Below are 22,823 nucleotides of genomic sequence, written 5' to 3' on the forward strand. Positions count from 1 at the left end.
ATTACAATACTTAGAGAGAGAAAGAGGAGTCTCGAAAGATTCAACTTTTAAGACTGTATATATCTTAATGACAGCTTGTCAAATGTGGCGATAGATGAAGGCGCCCGTAGTTTTCCTCCCCCTCTTGCCAATGCCTAGGGCTCTATAAAAGTAAGTGTTGAATTGACATGAGATAAGTTTGTTGATGATACTCTGTTTCTTATGATCACTCCATCAAAGGGTGAGAATGGAATAACCATATTTTATCCATGCCGCCCGAATAGGATCAAGGGCACTATCAATCCTCTCCTTCTCTTTATTAATATTTTTTGATCTTACGTCGTCTTATGTGACACCAGTCCATCCTTCACATGGACCAACATTGGCAATGGCTTTTAACATCTTCTTTCAGTGCTCTTGCTTTAGGATATTGAATGCGAGATTGCACTTAATCACGCTGTGTGCAATTTCTATTTCCACAAATCATACAGTTGATCCATGCACATGTCTGGGAGCTTGAGAGAGAGAGAGGATTGCCTCTGTGGTGTTGCATGAGCCTCCACTCTGTGTTTTGCTGGAGCCGGATGTGGACCTGGAGCGCATGCGACCAACGGTGAGGCCTTACCCCCATCGGTTGAAGATACCCTCACATTTGATCTTCCTCATTAGTAGACATAGGTGTTAGTGGATCCCCCTTTCATCTTGGCGAGAATCTCGTGTGCGATGTTTTGAGGGATTTCCTTACACGGAGCAACTTGCTCCCCCTTCTTGGAAAGATGGTGGAGAAGTCGGGTTACACCACTTTTGTAGTGCTTTCCGCAATACTTGCACATCCAATGGTGGGAGTTGGACTTCTTTGTGTCTCTCTATACATGGACGGCGTGCAAATAAAAGGCCTTGTGCTTCTCACAAGTCATGATGCCAATGGAGAGGGTGTTGAGCTAAAACACACTTTTAAGCTGATTAACATTCTTAAAACAACCCCAAAACACACTTAATTAATTAAAAATCCTAAAAAGAAGAGCGGTTCGAGAGAGTTTCAGTGGTCGCCCAAAAACCCTAATTCTTTGGGGCACCCTTCAACATCTATAAATGGACAAGCTGCCCCCATCCAGCCTTATTCCCGTTTGTGCAGGTTTCATACCCTTAAGTACATATTTTAGCCATCAGTCCACACATACGTGGCTGTCCAGCCCTAAAGGCTGCTGCCACACCTCTAGCTGTTGCGTTTGCTCCTCCAGTGTGTAGGCGACAGTTGGCACCCTATCTCCATCATCACGTAACCTTTTGTTGCTGTGTTTGAATCTATTCTACATCTTGCAGCAGTTGGCGACTAGATCCATAGCTTGCGTTTGGTGTCATCTTCCTAGGCGATAGGTTCCTTCATTAGGCAACAACTCCTCCAGACCAGGCGATAGTTGGCAGTCCTCTTTGTCATCTGTTTAGCGTGGGTTTGGTGCTCTAGGTCCTCTTGACACCTATGTTTGCTGCATCCTCCCATCCTACATTGCGAGTGGTGGTCACAAACTTGGGATCCGTCTTCGGTGGACGTCACTCTCCGACACATTGCTCTGCCCTTGAGTATTTGTATACTCTTACATTCATTTGTAGTATTCATTCACTTCAGAGTTGTGTGATTCTCTCTCTTCTTCTGTTTGTGTTTGAGCTTTGAGTTTTGCATTTAGGGTTTGAGTTTTGCTTTTTGTGTCTGTGTCGTCGTGGTCGTACACTCTGTGTTTTCTCAGTGCAAGCCCTAGCAACTTTCTTCACATGGTATCAGAGCCGGTGCTCTTGTAAAGAGTATCTTGCGGATATTGTGGAGAGCTGTTTTTTTTGCGAGGCACACAATATGGCTCGTAACCAAATCGCAATGTCCCATACACCTTCTCCTCCAGTTTCTATGATGTCTTATCAGCCTTCTTCATCATTGGAGGCCGTGCGATGACATTATGGACTAGGTGAGGAGGATGACACTCTGGTTTCAGCTTCACCTTTTTTTTTCTACTTCTATTCCAAATTTCTCTAACATGACAGAGGAGGACTTTGAGGACTACTATCGCAACAAGTACGATAATACCTCTCCTACAAGCTTTGCTACCACATTTGGACTGGTTGGTGAGGTTCGCCACCTCTTTGATCACCGAGGATATACGACATTTGGAGCGTCTGGTGATCCATCTTCATCATTTCAGTCGGGTCCAGTGTCAGGTTCGTACAACCCTTTTGAGTTGAATGAATCAAAACCCTCGCCTGTTTCTTCATTTGAGGTGGAAGATCCGGATAGTTTTTGCATATGTGAACTTTAATAGAGAGGGCTTACAAAGCAGACGGAATTCAAGTACATCTACAACTTCTGTTTCATTTGAGCATGTAACACACACTTTTCACTCCCCTTCCATACAACCCTTTTCTATCTCCACCCTTGATCATCTCTCTTCATTCTTTCAAAATCTCGGATTACACTCCATATCTGCTTCCCACACATTAGAGGTTGGATTTTCCATTTCCGCTCCCAGTACCTTCTCCTTTTCTACCTCATTCTCTACCTCTTTGCACCAGGGTACTTTGTTAGAGGAATGCTATCTTCTAACACAGTGCCTCTTACCTTTCTGCAAATGAGCATACCCATAGCACTTGGGAAGGCTATGATGGGCATCCCCTCACTACCCTTAGATTCACCTCTCACATGACCACTCAGATGCAGGGGATTCCATCCTCGGCTTATGGTGCATCATCCCACTTACCTTGGGTTACATCTATGCATAGATTTCCATCTTTTGCTCCATGTGTTCCCATGCCACCTCCACCATGGGTTACTCATACAACTACCATGCCCATGCCTAGTCAGCCCATCCCTACTTATGGATCCACCTTGCACACTACCCGCATGCTTGGTGGACACTCTGGGGCCCATTTCCAAGTGCACTCCATTCCCTCATCTTACCTCCATTACACTTTTTCACACTACCCACCTTCGAGCACTACCACTTCTGTTGCAACGGCCAAGAATGCCTTCACAGATAGACTTGTTTTAATGGTTTAAATTTCACCACTTGGTCGAATTTCATGCAACAAGTGCTTGAGTCTTAGGGTCTTTGGAACCTCGTCATTGGTCTAGAGCCTATGTTGGGTAGCTCACTCTGACTACATCTGTTAATGGAAAGCCCGCAATGCCATAGCCAATGTTGAGTTGATGTAGGACTTGCTTTCGGAGTTTCACTCTTAGTTACAACACTTACCGCTCGCGTCAGAGCATTGGAGTCATGTTCTCGACCGCTATGCAGCTCGAGATCGTACTCGGTTTATAAATTTCGACTTTGAGCTTCAAGAGTTCTCTATTAAGGGAGGGGATGATTTGAAAGTCAACCTGGTTGAATATTGGTAGTTACTCGTCAAGTTTGCTACTATTGGCTCTCCAAAGTTAGACGATGATCAGGTCAAGTTCTTCTTGAATAAGTTGCCCGAAAAATACCAAATTTAATTCAACACATTATCTCATTGTCTTGATTACCAACCTTCTATGAGTTTAAGTGTCAGTTCTTGTGTTACGTGAGGTTGCATGATCAAGTCCACAAGAAATCCTCATCATAGCCTTATTTAGAGCAAAGGGGGTTGGTTGCCTCTTCTTTGGAAGGGAAAGCAAGAACTCGCAAGATGCGAAGGCAAGCCAATCAAAGGGTGACTCCTCTTCCTCAGATGGAACCAAATAATCTAGATCTATCTGGCAACAACTCCCTTAGAAAAACTGCTTTTGCATACGTTGCTACAGAGCAGGCTATGTGGACGAGGAGTGTTGCTGCAAGACCCAAGGTCTTCCACCTAAAAAGTCTCAGCAGACTGTTGCAACTGCACAGTCCAGTGGGGCTATGCCTTCCGCTCGTGCTTCATCTACTCCTTTAGCACCCATTGTTGCTGTTGGAGATACAGCCCGAGCACAACCTTAGCAGACAGTCTCTTTCACTACCCTTGAGGGAATAGCTGATGGGTTTGGAGGTCCCTATCTCTTTGCATTTCATGCATCCATCTCACCTTTCTCTCCACCTCGTCGTGTGTTCCCTTGGTAGAGTCTTGCTATTGGATGTACGCGATGGTGGATATCTATCTTAGACTAGCATGTCTCTAGGTCCTTTAGGCTACCCTAGGTCAGTCTAGCATCCATTCTTCGCACTCTTAGAGTCGAACCCATGGGATTCATTGTCCTTAGCTCTTTCGTTCTTAAGTCTTCTGTTGCATTTACTCACACACACACATTCATTGCATTGTCTTTTCAGTTAGATTTTCTCTCTGTTATGTTTTGATTTGGAGCCTCTCACCATTGATCTCTATGTTTGCAAATTCTCATCTCTTTTGCAAGGTTTTGTATTTCAGTGTAGGGCTAACTTGCAAATTACATTGGTCCTACCTGGGCTAGAGATGTGGGGATGTGTACTGTTCCTTTCATGGTTTCATCATCCTAGCAGTGCTTGCTTTTCTTTCAGCATGGCGGTTTTCCCTCCCGCGGCGGATTGTGCAGCATCTCTCTCGATGCTATCATGGCTGTGACTTCTACCTTGCTCTTCCAGCGGGGTGCTTCATCCACTTTATCTTCGTTATCTTCTTTCATTCCTTATGGTTCTTGGCACCACACGAAGATCGACATCGGGCTCATTTTCCTTCTTCGGCATCTATATCCATGTTGAGAAGTGGTTTTCTACCCTTTTTGGTATTCTACAGGCTTCAGCACTTTGTCTTCGACATCGGCTGCTTCTCCCTGTTCAACCTTCCTCTTTGCACTACACGATTTCATCATCTTTCTACTTGGGCGCTTGGGCAAGTGAACAATTTTCCCATGAGGGGGACTATCCAAGTGGCACCTGCTACATGAGCATTCATTAGCATGTAGCATAGTTTGTATCTCATTGTGCAAAGCACCTCTTGAGCGGATTCTAAGCTGTTTCCATTAGCGGCTGTTGACACCACACCACCATACTCTCTCATCATATTTTCCCTCATCATCGACACCCTTGAGTGGATGGGTAAGCTCGTACTGTTTTGTGATGTGTTGGTTGTACCCTCCCTACTTCCATCTTCTAGGCCACTGTAACTCAATTGGCGGCATCCCGTAAAATTTAACTCACATTTTAAAGAGAAAAGTTCAATGTGGTTCCATCCACCTTTGTAGTGCTTGGTAGGCCACTGGGCAGCCGATGGGCACCCTTTGTCCGATGCCCTGTCCTCTTTGGGGCGACTGCTTTGACTCCCTTGGTAAGATAACCATTGCCTTTGTAGTCTTGGTAGGCCAGTGGGCAGCCAATGTGTACTCTTTGTCTCATGGTGTGGTTGCTTTGGGGTGGGATAGCTTGGGGTAAGTAGAAATCCAAGTGGTTGGCCTAACCTTTCGGCTTTGTTTTGGGCTTGAGAGGGGGCATTGAGCTAAAAGATGCTTTTCAGCTGATTAGAATTCTTAAAACAACCCCAAAACACACTTAATTAATGAAAAACCCTAAAAAGGGGAGTGGTTCGAGAGAGTTTCAGTGGCCCCCCAAAAACCCTTATTCTTTGGGGCACCCTTCAACATCTATAAATAGACAGGTTGCCCCCATTTAGCCTTATTCCCATTTGTGCATGTTTCACACCCTTGAGTGCAGATTTTAGCCATTAGTCCACACAGATGTGGCTGTCTAGCCCCTGAGATTCCTGCAACATCTTTTGTAGCTGCGTTTTCTCCTCCAGTGTGTGGGCCACAACTGGCAGCCCATCTCCATCATTAGGCTATCTTTTGTTGCTGCATTTGGACCTATTCTACACTTGGCAGCAGCTTGCAACTGCATCCATATCTTGCGTTTGGTGTCATCTTCCTTGGCGACAGCTTTCTCCATCAGGCAACAACTCCACACTAGGAGATAGCTGCTGCTAGCCCTCTTCGTCATCTGTCTAGCTTGCATTCGGTGCTCCAGGTCCTCCTAACATGTGCTTTTGTTGCATCCTCTCCATCCTACACTTTGATTGGTGGTCACAGACTTGGGATTCGTCTTTGGTGGATATTATTCTCTGACACACTGCTCTGCCCTAGAGTATTTGTATACTCTTACATTCATTTAGAGTATCATTCACTTCAGAGTTGTGTTTTTCTCTTTCTTCTTTTGTTAGTGTTTGAGTGTTAAGTTTTGCATTTAAGGTTCGAGATTTGCTTTCTTTGTGTGTGTCTATCTCTTTGTGTTTCTATTGTGGTCGTACACTGTGTTTTCTTAGTGCAAACCCTAGGAGCTTTCTTCACAGAGAGTCATGAGTGAAAGAGAGGCTTGCGAGAGAGAGAGAGAGAGAGAGAGAGAGAGAGAGAGAGAGAGAGAGAGAGAGAGAGAGAGAGAGAGAGAGAGAGAGAGAGAGAGAGATGTTCTTAATGCTGATTCAAGGTTCTCCAGTTCTTCCTCGTCGCTGCTCAATCATTTGGTATGTTCCTGGAAACGGGTCCTTCTAAAGGCTCAGTGGCATCCAGCGGAGGATCGCTTGACTACGAATTCTTTTCAATTGGAATTATTGGCAGTCTCGCGTTTACTTGTATGGGAAGGCAAAAATGAGCTTAGACCACAATTCAACCGGATGGCTCGTTTGGGCTTGTCTTCGGTCGCGGATGCCACCCTTGCTAGTCGTAATGTGCTTATATCTTTTCGTACAGCCAGGAGGCTTTACAGGATTCCGCGGGGATATAGGCCTTTATGGGAACAGCTTTTGCGGATGCTCCAGAACAGACAACCCTTTCCTGCCCTTGCTTCAGATCATCCCTGGCAGGATTGGAACCTACAAGGCCGGCTGCCTTTAAGCAAAGCTTCTGCTAATCAAGTTTATCATATTCTGATCAAAGATCAACAATGGTTAGTTACCAAAGCCAATGCTTTATGGGGCTTACGAAAATCCCGGTCCTGGTGGAGGGCAACTGTGATGGAGGGCTGGTTGAACAAGACCCCCTTCAAATGTAAAGTATTTCTTTGGAGAGTGATGATTGGTGGTCTCCCGCTTGCGTCGGCTCTTTCCAAGCGACGAATCTCCAATGGCAACTGTTTCTTTTGCACCACTGCGGTGGAATCGGCCCGTCACAGATTTATTTCTTGCCCTGTCGCAAAAAAAATCTGGTTCTTTTTGTCGGCTATTTGGCAAGGAGCGGTTGGATTCACCCTGCGCCCATTTGATTGGGTTTTCGGGCAGCCCAAATACCCCACTCCTGCACAGCCACATATGAAACTCATGTATCATTTTCTTCGATATTGGGGCTGTTGGCATAACTGGACCATTAGGAATGCTTTTCTTTTTGACTCCGCCTATAATGTTCAGCGACATATTGCGAGGCTTAAGGGCCTTTTGTATTGGCAGTTGGATCTTCTCCGGCATTCTGATTTGCTCTCTAGGGAGGACTTCCGTCCCTGGCTTATGGCAATTTCATCTGCCCCCTTGCCATAACTTTGTAACTTGTAGCACTTAGCCCCTCTTCACATGATGGCCTGGATTGGCGTCATGTATCTTGTAATCAAGTTATCTTGTACTTTTTTTCGTAATTAATACAATTATCTTTTACGAAAAAAAAAAAAGAGAGAGAGAGAGAGAGAGTTAAGGGCTGCAACATTGTGCATAATATCTTAAATGTGCAAATGGCTATTGACTATGCAAGGCACTCCAGTCAGGAAGTGGTATTGATCCAATTGGATCTGGAAAAGGCGTTTGACTATTTAGACTGGTCTTTCATTGCAGAACTTATGTCGACGATGGGCTTTGGCACTCGGATGTCCCACTTGATCTACACCATTAGTGCGGCGGCCTCTTTGCGAGTTATGCTAAATGGTGGTGTTACAGAGCCCTTTGTCCTGGCATGTTCTGTGAGGCAGGGTTGTCCTTTGAGTCCTCTCTTCTTTGCCTTGGCGACTCATCCGGTTTTGTCGATATTATCCTCCATGGCAGCTTTTGCTCAGTTGGCCGGATTGTCTCTTCCTTTTGGTCAGCACTTCGTTTGTCAATCTTTGGCAGATGACAATTTTATGATCTTATGTGTGGACAAGGACAATATACGCAAGGCCTTAGATGTCTGGACGCTCTTTGGTCAAGCTTCTGGTCTTCGTATCAATACTTTCAAATCGGCCCTTCTTAGTTGTACAGAGTCCGATTTACAGTCATTCGGCTGGCAGGGACAGGTTGTGCCCCGTGGTTCCATGGTCAGGCATCTTGGGTATCCTTTGGGTGTTGATGTTCAGTCGAAACAACTACTACAGTGGATTTCACAGAAACTGGCAGTGAAGTTTCTCTATTGGAAGTCGCAAGCGTGGCCTTTCCATGTTCGCCTCAAAGTGGCTCAAACAATTATGCTGCCAATGCTCATATATTTCTTACCATTGTTGCCTTGGACTCCTACTACTTTGAATGCTCTCACCTGGCCCATTCGTTTCATGCTATGGAAGAAGGATTCATTGCATGCCGGTATTTCGTGGATTTCGTGGTCGTATACATGTACCCCCAAACGTCTGGGTGGTGGGGCTATTTTGGATGCCGAAACTCATATGCTGGCACTTCGTTGGTCTCTTTTTCGTGGCACGTGTGTGGAGCATCACCCGTGGGCCGCTATAGCCCGTTGTTTTCTTGAGGACCGCGGGCTTCTGCATGGGAATACACAAATTCGAGGCTCCTGGTGGCATGTGCTTAATGCAGACTCTCGGTTTTGGAGTCCTTTCTCACCTCTACTCCTTCATTTGGTCGGCTCCTGGTAATTGGTTCTTCAGAAGGCGCGTTGGTCTCCAGCGGAAGACTGTGTAAATACTAACTCTTTTCAACTGGAATTATTGGCAGCCTCGAGATTACTTTCATGGGAAGGCAAACAGGAGCTTAGACCAAAATTTAACCGCATGGCCCATTTGGGCTTGACCTCAGTTGCAGATGCCACCCTTGCCAGTTGTAATGTCTTCGTTTCATTTCGTACTGCCAGGAGGCTTTTCCGAATCCCTCGTGGATACCATGATTTATGAGAACAGCTTTTGTCAGTACTCCAGAACAGACAACCATTTCCTGCCCTAGCTGTGGATCGCCCTTGGCAGGAGTGGGTCCTTGCAGGTCGGTTAAATTTGGAAAAGGCCTCGGCTAACCAGGTGTACCATCTTCTAATTAAAGATAATCAATGGCTGGTCACTAAAGCTAATACTGTATGGGGGTTGCGGAAATCTCAGTCATGGTGGAAGGCAACTGTCATGAAGGTAATGATTGGTGGTCTTTCTCTTGCCTCGGCCCTTTCCAAGCGTCGCATCTCTAACAACAACTGTTTCTTCTGCACCACTACTGTGGAATCGGCCCGTCACCGATTTATCTCTTGCCCTCTCCCTAAGAAAATCTCGTTGCTTTTGTCTGTGGTTTGGCGAGCTGTGGTTGGCTTCTCAATGAGTCCTTTCGATTGGGTTTTTGCACGCCCAAAATATCCGGCACCGGCACAGTTGCATATGAAGACCGTGTTTCATTTTCTCAGATACTCCGGATGCTGGCATAATTGGACTACTCGGAATGCCTTTCTTTTTGAGTCGGCCTCTAATGTTCCGGGACACATTGCCAGGCTTAAAGGCCTCTTGCTTTGGCAGATAGATCTCGTTCGGCACTCTGACTTGCTCCCTTGGGAAGACTTGCTTCCCTGGCATAGGGCAATTTCCTTTGTGTCTTTACCGTGACTTGTGTATCTTAGTCCGTGTTTTGTACTGACAAGTTCACACACGGTGGCTTAGAGCCATTGTGTATCTTGTAATTATGTAACCTTGTACCTTTTTTTCATAATTAATACAATTACCTTTTACGAAAAAAAAGAGAGAGAGAGAGCGAGAGAGAGAGAGGTCCAAGGGATAGTAAGGGCCTTGAGCCTTGAGAAAGAGAGGTAGAGTGAGATGCTTGAAAGTTAGAGAGGGGCTGGAAGTTAGAGAGAGAGGAGGCAGGAATCAAGATAGGCTTGAATCTTGATAGATAGATAGCTTGCTTGGAGAGAGAGAATTGAGCAATGAAAATGCTTGTTGATTTGGTGTGGAAGGATGTAGGGGAGCAGCACCTTTTATATGCTAGAGAAGAGAGTGGAAGAAGAGAGAGATCCAAAGTGGAAGAAGAGAGAAGGCACAAGAGTGTGGAAAAGAGTATCTGAGGCTAGAGCATGGGATCCAATGGCAATTGGCATCCAATGAGCAACGGGCATCCAATGGCAAGTGGCAATGGGCTGGCAAGTGTGCCATGTGGGCAGAAAATAGGACCAACACGTGGGCAGAAAGCACAGAATTTACGTTGGCCATGACGCGAAACGTGCCTGATGCAGTGGCCAAAAAGTGGATGTACTTTCATATGGAATCGTACAGATTCATACCGTACTGTACCGTATGAACAGGTCCACGCTATGTAGGAAGGCAACTATGGGTGGTGGATCATACCATCTTGATCTTTATAGTCTTCTATAAGTACATGTGTAACCCGAAGTAAGAATGATTGGATAGTATCTTTAGGCTCGAACTTCATCTGTTGGAGCTATCCATAGAGGGCTCGTAGAATCTATTTAGAGATACAAGAGAGAAGAGTAGAATATGCAGGGGGATCATCAGAATTACATGTAAGCACTGTTTCCTCATGGTTGGCTTGGTCCGAATCAGATGGAAGAGATTGGGAGGCTGAGGATCCTCAATAGCTCTGGAAAACCATGTACCACAATTGCTTGTGCACAAACTATGTTTTCATAACAACACTCAATGCTAAAGTAGTGAAGGCCATGAAGTTTGTCATTAGTAGAACAACAGAGAGGAGCCATTTGGAGAGGACAAGAAGAAAAGATAGAATAGAAAGAGAGAGTACGACCAAGCACAACACAAACTGCATGAAACGTGAGTTCACATGTAGTGTCAAGGGGAGATGATCACAAAATGTTTGCAAAATCCGGGAGAATCAGAGTGACAACAACTAATAAATATTCACAAAGGTTGAAAATATTGTTGCCCAGCCTATAGGAGCACGATCTTGAGTCAAAACATGCTTTACAGCTGATTAGCATTTTTTAACGGCCCCAAAACACACTTAATTAATGAAAAACACAAGTTTGGTGCGTGGTTCGAGAGAGTTTCAGTGGTCCCCCAAAATCCTAATTCTTTGGGGCACCTGTCAATATCTATGAATAGAAGGGCTGGCCACCATTTAGTCTCAATCCTTTGGTATAGGTTTCTCACTCTAGCGTGCAGCTTTTAGCCATCAGCCACCTACCATCTGTTGCCCAGCCATCATCGACTTCAGCCCATCTCTATCCACTCCTAGGCAGCATGTTTTCAGCTATTGGCTTGTTGTTTGGAGGTCTCCATTTGCTGCATCATCATAGCACCTAATCAGCCTACGTTTTGAGCATCTAGTGTCAGGCGACAGGCTGTTGCCATCTCTTCCACCAGGCGACTACTGTAGTAGCTACATTTTTGTTGTCAAGTGAGCTGTCTACACTCTAATTCCCTGACACTTTGGTGATTTGCATTTGGTTTTTCCTATTGATGCCTCAATTCCTTGACACTCTGGTGATCTGCGTTTGGTGTTTTCCGAACTTCGACACTCTAATTGATGGTCACAACACTTTGGATCCGTCTCTGGTGGACATTACTCTCAAGCACTGTATTAACTTGCCCTTGGGCATTGTGTACACTCTTATATTCATTTACGTCAGAGTTTTTTCTCTCTATGTTTATCTTTGTGTTTGAGTTTTGGGTTCTTGCATTTTGCATTTTGCATTCAGAATTTATGTTTTGCTTGTCTTTGTTTGAGTCTTTGTGTTTCAGTCCTGTTTGTACATGATGTGTTTCCTTGGTGCAAACCCTAGCATATGTTTACATGATATCAGAGCCGGTGCTCTTCTAAAGAGTATCTTGTGATGATTGTGGAGGCTAGTCTTTGTGCAAGACTCACACGTGACTCGATTCTGACTCTTAATGTCTTAGGGACCTTCTTCTTTAGATCCTATGACACCCTATTAGGCTTCTCCATCATTGGAGGCTTTGAAAAGGCATTATGGTCTCTGGGAGGATGTAGACATAACTTCACCTTTATCATATTTTTCTTCTCGTTTTGGTCATCTTACAGATGAAGAGTTTGAGCAGTACTTGCACATCACATAGAGTTCGGTTTATACTCCTTGAATGAGTGCTACTATTCCATTTGTATTGATTAGTGAGATTGGCTCTCTCTTTGATCTTGGAGGGACCATAACATTTGGCGCGTTTGGTGATCCATCTCCTTCATCAGAACCAAGCCTTCTATCAGGTTTGTATAATCCTTTTGAGTCGTGCAAGCCAAAAGTCTCTTCTATTTCTTCTTTTGTCATGCTGGATGCGGATGATTTTCAATATGTTAACTTTAATAGAGGAGGCTCTTGAAGCAAATTGCCTCCATCAGGTATGTCTCCACCATTTGTTTCATTTGAGTAAGGAAACTATACTTCTCAACTCCCTCCCATCCCACCACTATTTTCTCCACATTTTGATCTACTCACATCTTCAATCCAAAATCTTGGATTACATTTCACTATTACTCAAAGTATACTAGGGGTTGGATTGTCTATCTCCGCTCCTAATACCTTCTCGTTCTCCCTTCCACCTTCTACCTACCCTCCATTCACTCCATCTCTTGGTGCATTGTTATGGGGAACGCCACCCTTTAATACTGTATCTTTCACATATCCCCACTTTACCACATCCTTTCACTTTGGGACGCTTGTGATGGAAATCCACCTCACTATCCTCAGATACTCACAACCCCCCCGCACGACCTTTTGAGATGAAAGGATATCCATCCTCTACTTATGGAATGCCGTCACACATCCCTTGGGTCACTCCTATGCTGGGATTTCCATGGACTACTCTCCGTGTTAGTATCCCTCCACTATGGGCTGCACAGGCGGTTACTATATCTATACCCAATCCCCCTTGTCCACATTTGGATCCATTATGCATACTTCTCATATGAATAGTGGCCACACACTTAGCCTTTTCTTTTTTAGACTTCCACTGGATAGTAACATACTCATTGCATTGCACTTAGCTTTGCTTTAAAAAAAAAAAGATTTTCAGTTTTGTTTTTTGGAGCATCTCGCTACTCAGCTCTGTGCTTGCAGATTTTTTATCTCTTTTGTAGGGTTTTGTATTTCGGTGTAGAACTAAGATGCAAGCTTGCACTTGTTCTTCCTGAGGTGGAGAAAGGAGATGCACGCAGTTCCTTTCATGGTTCCATCTACTTGGAGTTTTGCTCTTTTACTAGTATGAAGGCTTCCCCTCTCGAGGCGAATGGTACAACACCTCTGTGGATGCTATTATGGCAGTGACTTCTATCCTTACTCTTCCATTAGAGATGGTTTATCATTTTCATCCACATGGTTCTCGGCACCACATGAAGACCGATATCCTCAGGTTCCACTTCGTTCTTCAGCATCGATATCCAGATTGAGAGGGGTTTCCTACCCTTGGTATTCTATAGGTTTCAGCACTTGTCTTCGACATCCGCCTTTCCCTCCCTATTGTACCTTTTCTTATGCATTGTATGATTTCATTATCTTTGTACTAGGGTGCTTGGGCAAGTGAAAAATTTGCCCACGACGGATATTGTCCAAGTAACACCTGTTGCATGAGCATTCTTCAGCATGTAGCATACTATACATCCCATTGTGCAGAGCACCACTAGATACATCCTAAGTTGTTTCCATTGACGGATTACACCGTTCTCTCGTCATTGATATCCTCGAGTGGTTGGGTAAGCTTGTACTGTTTTGTAATGTGTTGGATGTACCATCTCACTTCCGTCTTTTGGGTCACTATTAGTTAATCAGACACCATCCCTAAAATTAACTTTTCACCACAAAAGAATTTTTTTTTTTTTCAAGTGGTTTCATCCACCTTTGTAGGGCTTGGTAGGCCACTGAGCAACCAATGAACACCCTTTGTGCGATGCCTTGTCCTCTCTGGGGTGACTATTTGGACTCCCTTGGTAAGATAACCATCGCCTCTCGTCTTGATAGGCCATTGGGTAGCAAGCACCCACTCTTTGTTTGATGATACTTTGGGGTAAACATTATAGGCCTTTCCTTTTAGGCTGAGATTTGGGCCCAAGAGGGGATGTTGAGCCAAAACAATCTTTACAGCTAATTAGCATTTTTAAACAGTCCCAAAACACTCTTAATTAATGGAAAACATAAATTTTTATAGGCGTTTTGAGAGAGTTTCAGTGGTCCCTCAAAACCGTAATTCTTTGGAACACCCTTTGACATCTATAAATAGATAGACTACCCACCATTGAGCCCCAATCCGTTGGTGCAGGCTTCTCACTCTGCCGTGTAGATTTCAGCCATTAGCAACCTACCATCTGCTGTCTAGCCTTGAGCAATTGTAGCCCATCACTATTCAGCCCTAGGTGGTCTGTTTTCAGCCATGGGCTTGCTGTTTGGAGGCCTCCATCCATTGCGTCATTATTGCACCTGATCAGCTTGTGTTTTCAAGATCTAGTCGCGGGCGACAGGTTGCTGCCATCTCTTGTTGAGATATCGAGCTCCACTCGTGATACGCCAGGGTGACCGTTGTGTATTTATGTCACCGACTTGTCAGTTGCAGATGCGGTTGGTACACCGCCCCTGAATAATAGCTACATGATAGCTATCCTTATCTACTCTAGTTCGTGGCTCAGTTAGTATGCCACCTTAGTTAGTTGAGTTTGGTTTGAGACCCATATAGAGGGTTCTTCTATTTCTTTGTACTTGAGTTCTTTTGGCTTACACAACTAAGAAGAGGAAAACTGTTTTTAGCCTCCACCCTTGTGTGTCTTCCCCCATTATGCAAGCAAGAAAGCTTCAAGCGAGACTCCTTCCTTCTCTCCCACAATCTTGACATCTCTCCCACTAAGCGATTGCTGTAGTACTTGCGTCTACATCAGCAAATACCTCTCTTGGTGTTGCCTCAGTTCCTTGACATTTTGGTGATCAATGTTTGGTGTTTGCCATACTCTCACAGTCCGACTGGTGGTCACAACACTTGGGATCCCACATTGGATTGCTCTGCCCTTGGGCATTCTGTACACTCTTACATTCATTTACAGCATTCATTCACTTCAAAGTTTCTTCTCTCTGTGTTTGTCTTTGTGTCCGAGTTTTGAGTTTTTGCACTTTGCATTTAGGGTTTGAGTTTTTCTTGTCTCCATTTGAGTCTTTGTGTTTCAGTCTTGGTCGTACATGGTGTGTTTCCTTAGCACAAACCCTAGCATATCTTCACACACGGAAGGCTGAAAACATAGATGCAGATGACAAAAATGTAGGCAGCAAGAGCATTAAATGCAGTTGTGTAGGATTACAATATTGCACAAAGTTCAAATGCAGCCATTTGAAACCCAATTCCAAGCCCTTCTTAGTAATCTAAAGAAATACCAAAGGGAGTGCTAGGCTTGCTGTCTTTGTGCAAAGTACAAGTGGTCTAGCTCCTGTTGAGAGTATTTAATTTGGTAATTTTACTTCCCTTTGAATCAGCCAAGGCTCATTTCACTTGTCCCACTTTAGTCCTATAACCCCTTGATACATGAGTGAGCTCTAAATTCCAAGCTTTTGCATTCTCACTAGCCTTTTATGTTTTGAATATCATTATATATAGCTTGTCATGGCTGGAACTTTCCAACTCCCACATGCTCGATAAAAGTGTACTGTTGGTTGCTAGTGTGTTGAAGAGTTATATTTTGGTTCTCACTCCTAAACTTGTGTAGAAATACTCTCTCTTCAAGGGGGCTAGACTTGCATGTCTTTTGACAACTTGTGCATGTGTCATTGTGCAAGTTGGCCTTGAGCATGAACGGCTCCCCTTCTCCACTTGCATGGAAGAAATGAGGGATATCTTGTTGGTCCTAGAAATTCTGGCATATGTTTTGTTTCTTTGTTCTTAACATTATCATGTTTGTGTTTTGTTCACCAAGTGTACATGTAAGGATATTTCTTAGGAAAACATTATACAAATGACAAGTTTCTCTTTGTGTATGTCATGGTGTTCTTGATATTTTATTGTTTTTAGGAAAGCATAGAAAGCAATTAACATCTATATGGAGATCAGCATAGAATACAGTTAACCGCAAAGCAGAGAATGCAATTAACCTGTATATGAGAGATTAGCATAGAATACAATTCATTGTAATTTCGTATCTTCAGGCTGGTACTGGCATTGCGGAGTTGATTGCTTTAGAAATTGCAAAACAGGTAAGAATTCTGTTGGATTGCCTCCTCCTAGACCTCCTTTTTTGTTTTATATTTGTTTTACTTTTGGAGCCTGTTACAATGGTAATTTTGTACTTTGCGTTGAGATTATTTAACATGAGGTGATTTATTCATGGAAATGCTGCAATCTCTATAAGTTGGGGGTTTTGAACAACCTTGGTATCTTTGAATAGGACAATGTGACCTTGGAAGAAGCTAGAAGAAAGATTTGGTTGGTGGACTCAAAGGTCGGTCTCTCTCTCTCACACATAGGTCACATTGGCCTTATGTAGATGTTAATATATCTTTCTTTCTTTCTGTCTGGGTAATTATATTAAGTACAAAGAATGTATCTCTTTATTTCTTCATGAGAAAGATTTAATTATTGCATATAAATATTTACATCAGCAAATAATCTCTCTCTCTCTCTCTCTCTCTCTCTCTGTGTGTCCATAAAAGTTATTGAAATTAAAGAATAATCAGATGTACAAGAGGCCTTTTGGCCAGCATGGAAGGGAAAACTTGTTGAAGACCTTGAAAAATAAGAGTGTCCTGCACTATCATGCTCTCTGTCTCTCTATCTCTCCTCTGTTTCTCTCTTTTCTTTCTCTTCACCTTCTAGATGGGCTACTCGTGAAGCAACAAGGTGCTTCATAGAGGCTCAAGGAAAGGCACAAAGCCTTCTTGTGCATGCCTGAATCGGGTCCTTCTTTGTCTACATCTTCATTTCAAACATGCCAAGCCACTACGTGTTGATTATCTCCCGTCTCTGGCTCCATGTTGTCTATCACTTGTGTCTTTAGGAGGGGCCTCAAGTGATGACTGCGCCTAATGTCTAGGTAGTGGCAACTTTGATATAGATTTTATTGGCTGTTGAAAATGCATCGGCAGTATGATTTGCAGCATGTTTTGATTATTAGCTCAAAATTTCACTTTACTCACCATCCAATCCCAGTTGTATCCCAAATTCAAGGAAAAAGAAAATAACAAATTCTGTTTTGATAAAAACTTTCATTAGGTTGTGGAAGTAGACTCATACATGTGTATCTGAATGTTTGCAGACTTCTCAACATAGTAGTGAAGTTCCATTTTGTTTAGCACTACACCTCACATGGCATTTATCAGTTCTTTTGGTTTTAAAAATGGACTTCTCAAAATGACAAATCGTTTTATGGCATTCCGTGTCCACCCTAAATTTGATTAAGAGAATGTACTAGTATCAGATTCCTGAAATCAGTTTGTTCTCTTGAGTTGATCCTTTATCAGCTTCTCTTCTTCCTGTACGGCAGGGCCTTATTGTGAAATCAAGATGGGACACTTTGCAACACTTCAAAAGAAATTTTGCTCATGAACATGAAGGATATCCTGATCTGTTGTCAGCGCTGAAGGTATGGGAGATGGATTCATTTACGTTTTTGGTTTCTTCTCCAATCCGGAGTTTCGGAAGTTTCCTTGGAATTATGGGTTTAAGTGAATGAATAAGGGAAAGCATATCTAGGGGTAATGAATTTTACGTATGACATGCAGAAATAATGGGTTGTTGCCATGTCATCTAACTTTTTATTATATGTAGAAGTGTGACAATTCAAAACATGTTTTTTAATTAGGGCCATTTTACAAACACACTCATCAAATTTGAGGATTTAAGATGGATCCTTTCCTCTACGTAGTATTTGATTCGAAGAAATAAATGGCCTTTCCATTCAGATAGGCTGATTGCACTGTTGATCACATGCAACCCATGGTTTGAACTCACAAAACTCTAGAACTAAGTCCTGAGTTAAAATAAAGGGTGTTTGGGAGGGTCCCAACATTTATCTCTCAAAAGATGTCTGACAGTGCAGAGCTAGCAAGTGAAAGGGATGAATTCTTTACTGTTTTTTCATTCTTTAGTCCCTAAGTGGATACATTGGAGCTGTCCTTAGCCCATTGCCTTTGCTGCAAGTCAAGCAACAAAAGAGCAGCCTGCCGATTTGAGTGAGGTATTGAAAGTTGGAATTCCAGGGCCAGACCTAGAAAAAGGAGAGCAATGGGGTGCCTTGGTACCTAACATACGCTATTGAAGGACTCTGGCATCAAGCTTGCATACCTCTTGACCATGATAATCATCTTGGTTGATACACAGGAAACATACTTTCCTCTTTTATCTCTAGCAAACTGGTCTCTTTTAATGTAGCTCAAAAAACTAGTTTGATAGGCCGATACACATGTCTAACAATCCAACCATGGAGGTCGTGCACTGAAGCTCCTCAGCTTGTTCCTTCACTCTAGTAGTCTCTACTCTCTAGGCTCAGAAAATGTAACCCAGTAGGCTAGGAATTGGAAGTCTTGGTTTGAATGAGGCTCTTGACCTGAGGCTACCATATTGGGCTTTGTAATCGTAGATTGAACCTGCATATCAACTTGATGCAAATGGAAAAAAATGAGGAAGGGAAAAAAATCATGGGAGGAATGTACAGGGTGATGAAGTCTGTGAGGAGGAAGGCCCCAAAAGAGTTGAAGAAGTGTGCCACTTGGCTGGTTTTTGGTGGTGGTGGAACTCGGGAGTAGGCGCTGAATGCATCAACTAAGGATAGCAAACATTCACAGCCTACAGATAATTAAGGTTGGCTCTTGCCAAATTGCACTTGAAATGCATTGCATGATTCATTGCTTGTGGCTCAATCCTAAGAAGAGCTTGTTTAGCTTTCTGGAAAGCCCATGATCTTTTTTTGGCTATGTTTTGTCTTTGTTGGTTGTGTTTTTAGTTCTTTCTTTCATTTTCATGGCCTTTTCAGCTCATTTGCACAGTCAGTCTCTCAGCCGTGGGCATAAAATTCAGATGCATCACAGTAGTGCTTCTAAAGCATATGAGTAATGTGAAGTCTGTGTATCTAGGAGTCAACCCCTCTACAAGAACTTTCTTTACATTGATGCAGGCTTTAAAACCCACAATTCTTATTGGGTCATCGGGGAAAAGGAGCACATTCACAAAAGAAGTCCTTGAAACAATGTCCTCTTGCAATGAGGTAACAATTTCAAGTGCTATTTTTTGACCTCTTTATGCTCTGGATTTATGCATAGTACATGCTATGAAGTAGATTTATTAAGCAAGTATCATTTTATTTTAAGTAATTACTAATATATGGCTTCATGCTACAGAAACCTGTTGTTTTGGCTTTGTCAAATCCGACAGCTAATGCTGAATGTACTGCAGAAGAGGCTTACACATGGACACAGGTAGTTCCAACATCTTCTCTTTGAAGTAGCTGGCCATTGGGAACGATGCATTTTTAATGCTCATAGTTTAACTTTTGCGGTGATATCTTTGCCTATATTGTAGCCTATCAAGCTAGTCCTTCCCTATATTGTAGCATATGAAAATGGCGAAGGATGTAATGATCGCGTGTTGTCTTCATCATAAATGATGTGTTGTGATATTTTGGATGTATTATGTGTGGCAATTTATTGTATTTGTTAAGACCTTTTGATTGATACCCATGTTGCTTGGACATCATGTACTTTGATGAAAGTCTCCCAAAGTTGATTAACCTTAGGATAATTAAAAGGGACATTATTTAATTAATTGAACATAGGAGGGTGTGAAGAGGTACGCCATCCAATAAAGCCATGCAATGTAATTTTTAGGTTAGATGAAGATGAATGAAGATCAAAGAAGAAGATTTGCTTGCTGTCTAATTCTTTTTCTTTTTGTCATTAATGTCACACAATAATTTGTTGCTTCCTTAACATTGATTGTATTGAATTCGATCTCCATAATTCTGAAAATTTCCAACAAATAGTATCAGAGCATGTAGCTATTGTGATTATGGGTAGAGAAGGGTTGGCAACATTATGTATAGGAGATTTACAAGTGGCTATGCTTTCTTTTAGGTACCACCATGATAAGTTGTAGTAGTAACAAGCAGCCTACTGTAGCATTGTCTAGTACAGAGGTAGAATATTGTGGGATAGCAATAGCAGCATGCGAGTGACATGGCTGAGATTACTGCCCTATGATTGACATTGGTCGGAGTGTGATGCTCTATTGTGACAGTGTAAGCACTATTGTGTTGGCCAAGAATCTAGTCTATCATGCAAGGATGAAACACAATGAAGTTCACTGTCACTTCATCAAAGAGAATGTATTGGAAAGGGAGATAGACTTGGTTCACATCAACACCCATGACCAAGTGCCAGATTTCCTTACCAATGCATTAGGTAAAGATAAGTATGAATACTTCAAAAGTGCGTTGGGCATTCATTATGTTCAAGCTTATACTATGTTTGAGGGGGAGTGTTGATACATTTGCATAGAAGGGAGTGTGAAGGTCCTTCAGGAGAAAATCCAACAAGAGATATTATCTTCTTTTGTATCTCTATTGTGTGTAAGAGGAAGAAGCAGGCAGTGAGAATGAATAAAGAAGCAGCAGAAGAAGAAAGAAGATTATGAGCCCTCCATTTTACCCATCTCAATTTCTATCTTCTGCTCTCTGAGTCCTTAATAGTGGTCTAGAATTGAGATGAAAACTCAATGATGTACCATAATGGATGTTAATTGCTATTAGTTGGAAGTCACTATTTCTCAGACTTTTGCAGGCTCCCCTATTTACGTCTGTGCATATGCACCCCCTGCTGTGCAGTCTTCTCCCTCTATTTTGACTCTGTTCTGTTTTGGTTGAATTTGCTTTTTAAAGTTTGATATTTTTGCCTTTTAGTCCCAAGCTTCGTTCACATTACAAGAAGTTATGGTACTGGTTACCATGGGTCCTAATTGATTTGAAGATCCTGCATCATATGGAGAGAGTCAAACCATCAGAAGACAGCTTGAAGTTTTGTGCAGTTTTTTAGTGAGGCCTAACCACTTGCTATTTCTTCAATCCACAAACAGGGGCGTGCAATATTTGGAACGGGGAGTCCTTTTGATCCAGTCACCTTGAATGGCAAGCGCTTTACACCAGGACAAGTACTTAGAAATGCTCCTCATGCTTGTGTTATTTGCAGTGATGGATATAGTTAATGATTATTTGATGCAGTTTTGGCTTGTGTTATCCTGGAAACAAGCTTTGTGGAAATCATTCTTCTTTTTTGTGAGGTAGAACTGATCTGACATTGCTCTCCAGGCAAACAATGCATACATATTCCCTGGCCTTGGACTGGGTTTAATCATCTCTGGAGCAATTCATGTGCATGATGACATGCTTCTAACAGCAGGTATTCAGGGTTTAGACTGATGAGTAATTCATTCTGTGATGAGCATAATGATGTTTGAAAATTCCCGAGTAACATGTGGTCCTTTGTGACATTTTATGCAACAGCAAGAGCTCTGGCTGCTCAGGTGACAGACGATGACCTTCTCCAGGGCCGTATCTACCCACCCTTCAAAAACATAAGAAAAATATCAGCTAATATAGCTGCGGCTGTTGCAGACAAAGCTTATGAGCTAGGTAAGGCTTGTGATTTTCAGCAGTGGACCAATGTCATGAAATCCTCTTACTTCTGATTGGCCGTCCTTTTGGTCTTCTCTTTTGGATGGGACCTGCAGGTTTTGCCACACAGCTTCCAAAGCCAGCAGATTTAGTGGCTTACGCAGAAAGCTGCATGTATAATCCAGTTTACAGAAAGTATCGGTGACTGAAAGTTTTGGGTAAGGCCTCTTCAGATGATCTGTGCAAATGCAAGTGATGGAGAGTAAGAGGTTAAGAGACTGATGCCTTTTCTGTGTCTATGCATGCCTTTATTGTACATGCATATCCTATCAAGTACACTTAGGGAAACATCTTGGGAAGGATTCTTAACTTGGACACTTTTCAACAGTGTGGTTATTGAGTCATATAGTATGTAGAAACAGATAACAGATAAGAAAGGACAATCTCAGTGGAGGCTATAAATATAAAGACATGTAGCCAAATTGATCAGTTGATGTTTGATATGAACCAAGAGAGCCTGGGCATGTGAGGCATTTCAGGCAGCCTTGCAACTAAAAGTTGGAGGGGCCCACCGTTTAGCTATCTCTGATAAGCAAACTCCCACAAGCTTGGAAAACCAATCACAATTATCCACATACCTCAGCAAGCCTGTAAAAGCCAATCACAATCAGCCATGTACCCCACCATCTCCCTTGCTTGGATTGATGGACCCTTAATAAGCATTTGCCTTTAACTCCAACAGGGTTTGGCATACTCTAAGTAACGATGTGCCTATAACTCCAACATGGTCTGGTACACGTGCTCATGATTCAAATAAGGTCCAATAGGCAATTTCTCCACTTGATATCAAACGGACTGCCTTTATGTAGAGAGAGAGAGAGAGAGAGAGAGAGAGAGAGAGAGAGAGAGAGAATTTCCCATGTGCAAAAAATAGCTGACATCTAATGCAATAACTATCTAAATGGAAAATAAACAGTGAACAATACATGCTAATGAGTACAAATGATGTCTAAAACTAATAGTGTGGAACAACTCAGGAATCACTCTCATCTCAGGATATCTCTAATGGGTGTGTTTAGCATAGAGGTTGAGGCGGCGAGGCATCTACTTGTCTCAATCCGTAGTTGGTATGAGGATGTAGGAAGTTGCCTAATGGCACATTGTACACCATGAGACAGGTGTGCATCAATGTATCTTGGGTGAACAAGCTGTCATGGGAT

At 42.8% G+C, this 22,823-nt stretch overlaps 1 protein-coding gene across 1 annotated transcript in view; it reads left to right on the plus strand.

The window, feature by feature from the left end:
• LOC148036702 (NADP-dependent malic enzyme-like) overlaps window positions 1-22,448 on the plus strand; it is a 114,468-nt gene extending 92,020 nt beyond the window's left edge. Inside the window, exons 12-20 of the mRNA XM_087678757.1 lie at window positions 16,151-16,198; window positions 16,390-16,443; window positions 17,485-17,583; window positions 19,114-19,203; window positions 19,337-19,414; window positions 21,066-21,140; window positions 21,298-21,388; window positions 21,493-21,621; window positions 21,720-22,448. Of these exons, the coding sequence (XP_087534883.1) occupies window positions 16,151-16,198; window positions 16,390-16,443; window positions 17,485-17,583; window positions 19,114-19,203; window positions 19,337-19,414; window positions 21,066-21,140; window positions 21,298-21,388; window positions 21,493-21,621; window positions 21,720-21,808 (753 nt within the window). The 3' untranslated portion in view covers window positions 21,809-22,448. The remainder of the gene's footprint in view (window positions 1-16,150; window positions 16,199-16,389; window positions 16,444-17,484; window positions 17,584-19,113; window positions 19,204-19,336; window positions 19,415-21,065; window positions 21,141-21,297; window positions 21,389-21,492; window positions 21,622-21,719) is intronic.
• The last annotated feature ends 375 nt before the right edge of the window (window positions 22,449-22,823 follow it).

Source organism: Lygodium microphyllum, chromosome 5 (genome assembly GCF_053477565.2).
Source record: "Lygodium microphyllum isolate KBCC chromosome 5, Lygodium_microphyllum_v1.1.10, whole genome shotgun sequence".
NCBI classification, from domain to species: Eukaryota; Viridiplantae; Streptophyta; class Polypodiopsida; order Schizaeales; family Lygodiaceae; genus Lygodium; species Lygodium microphyllum.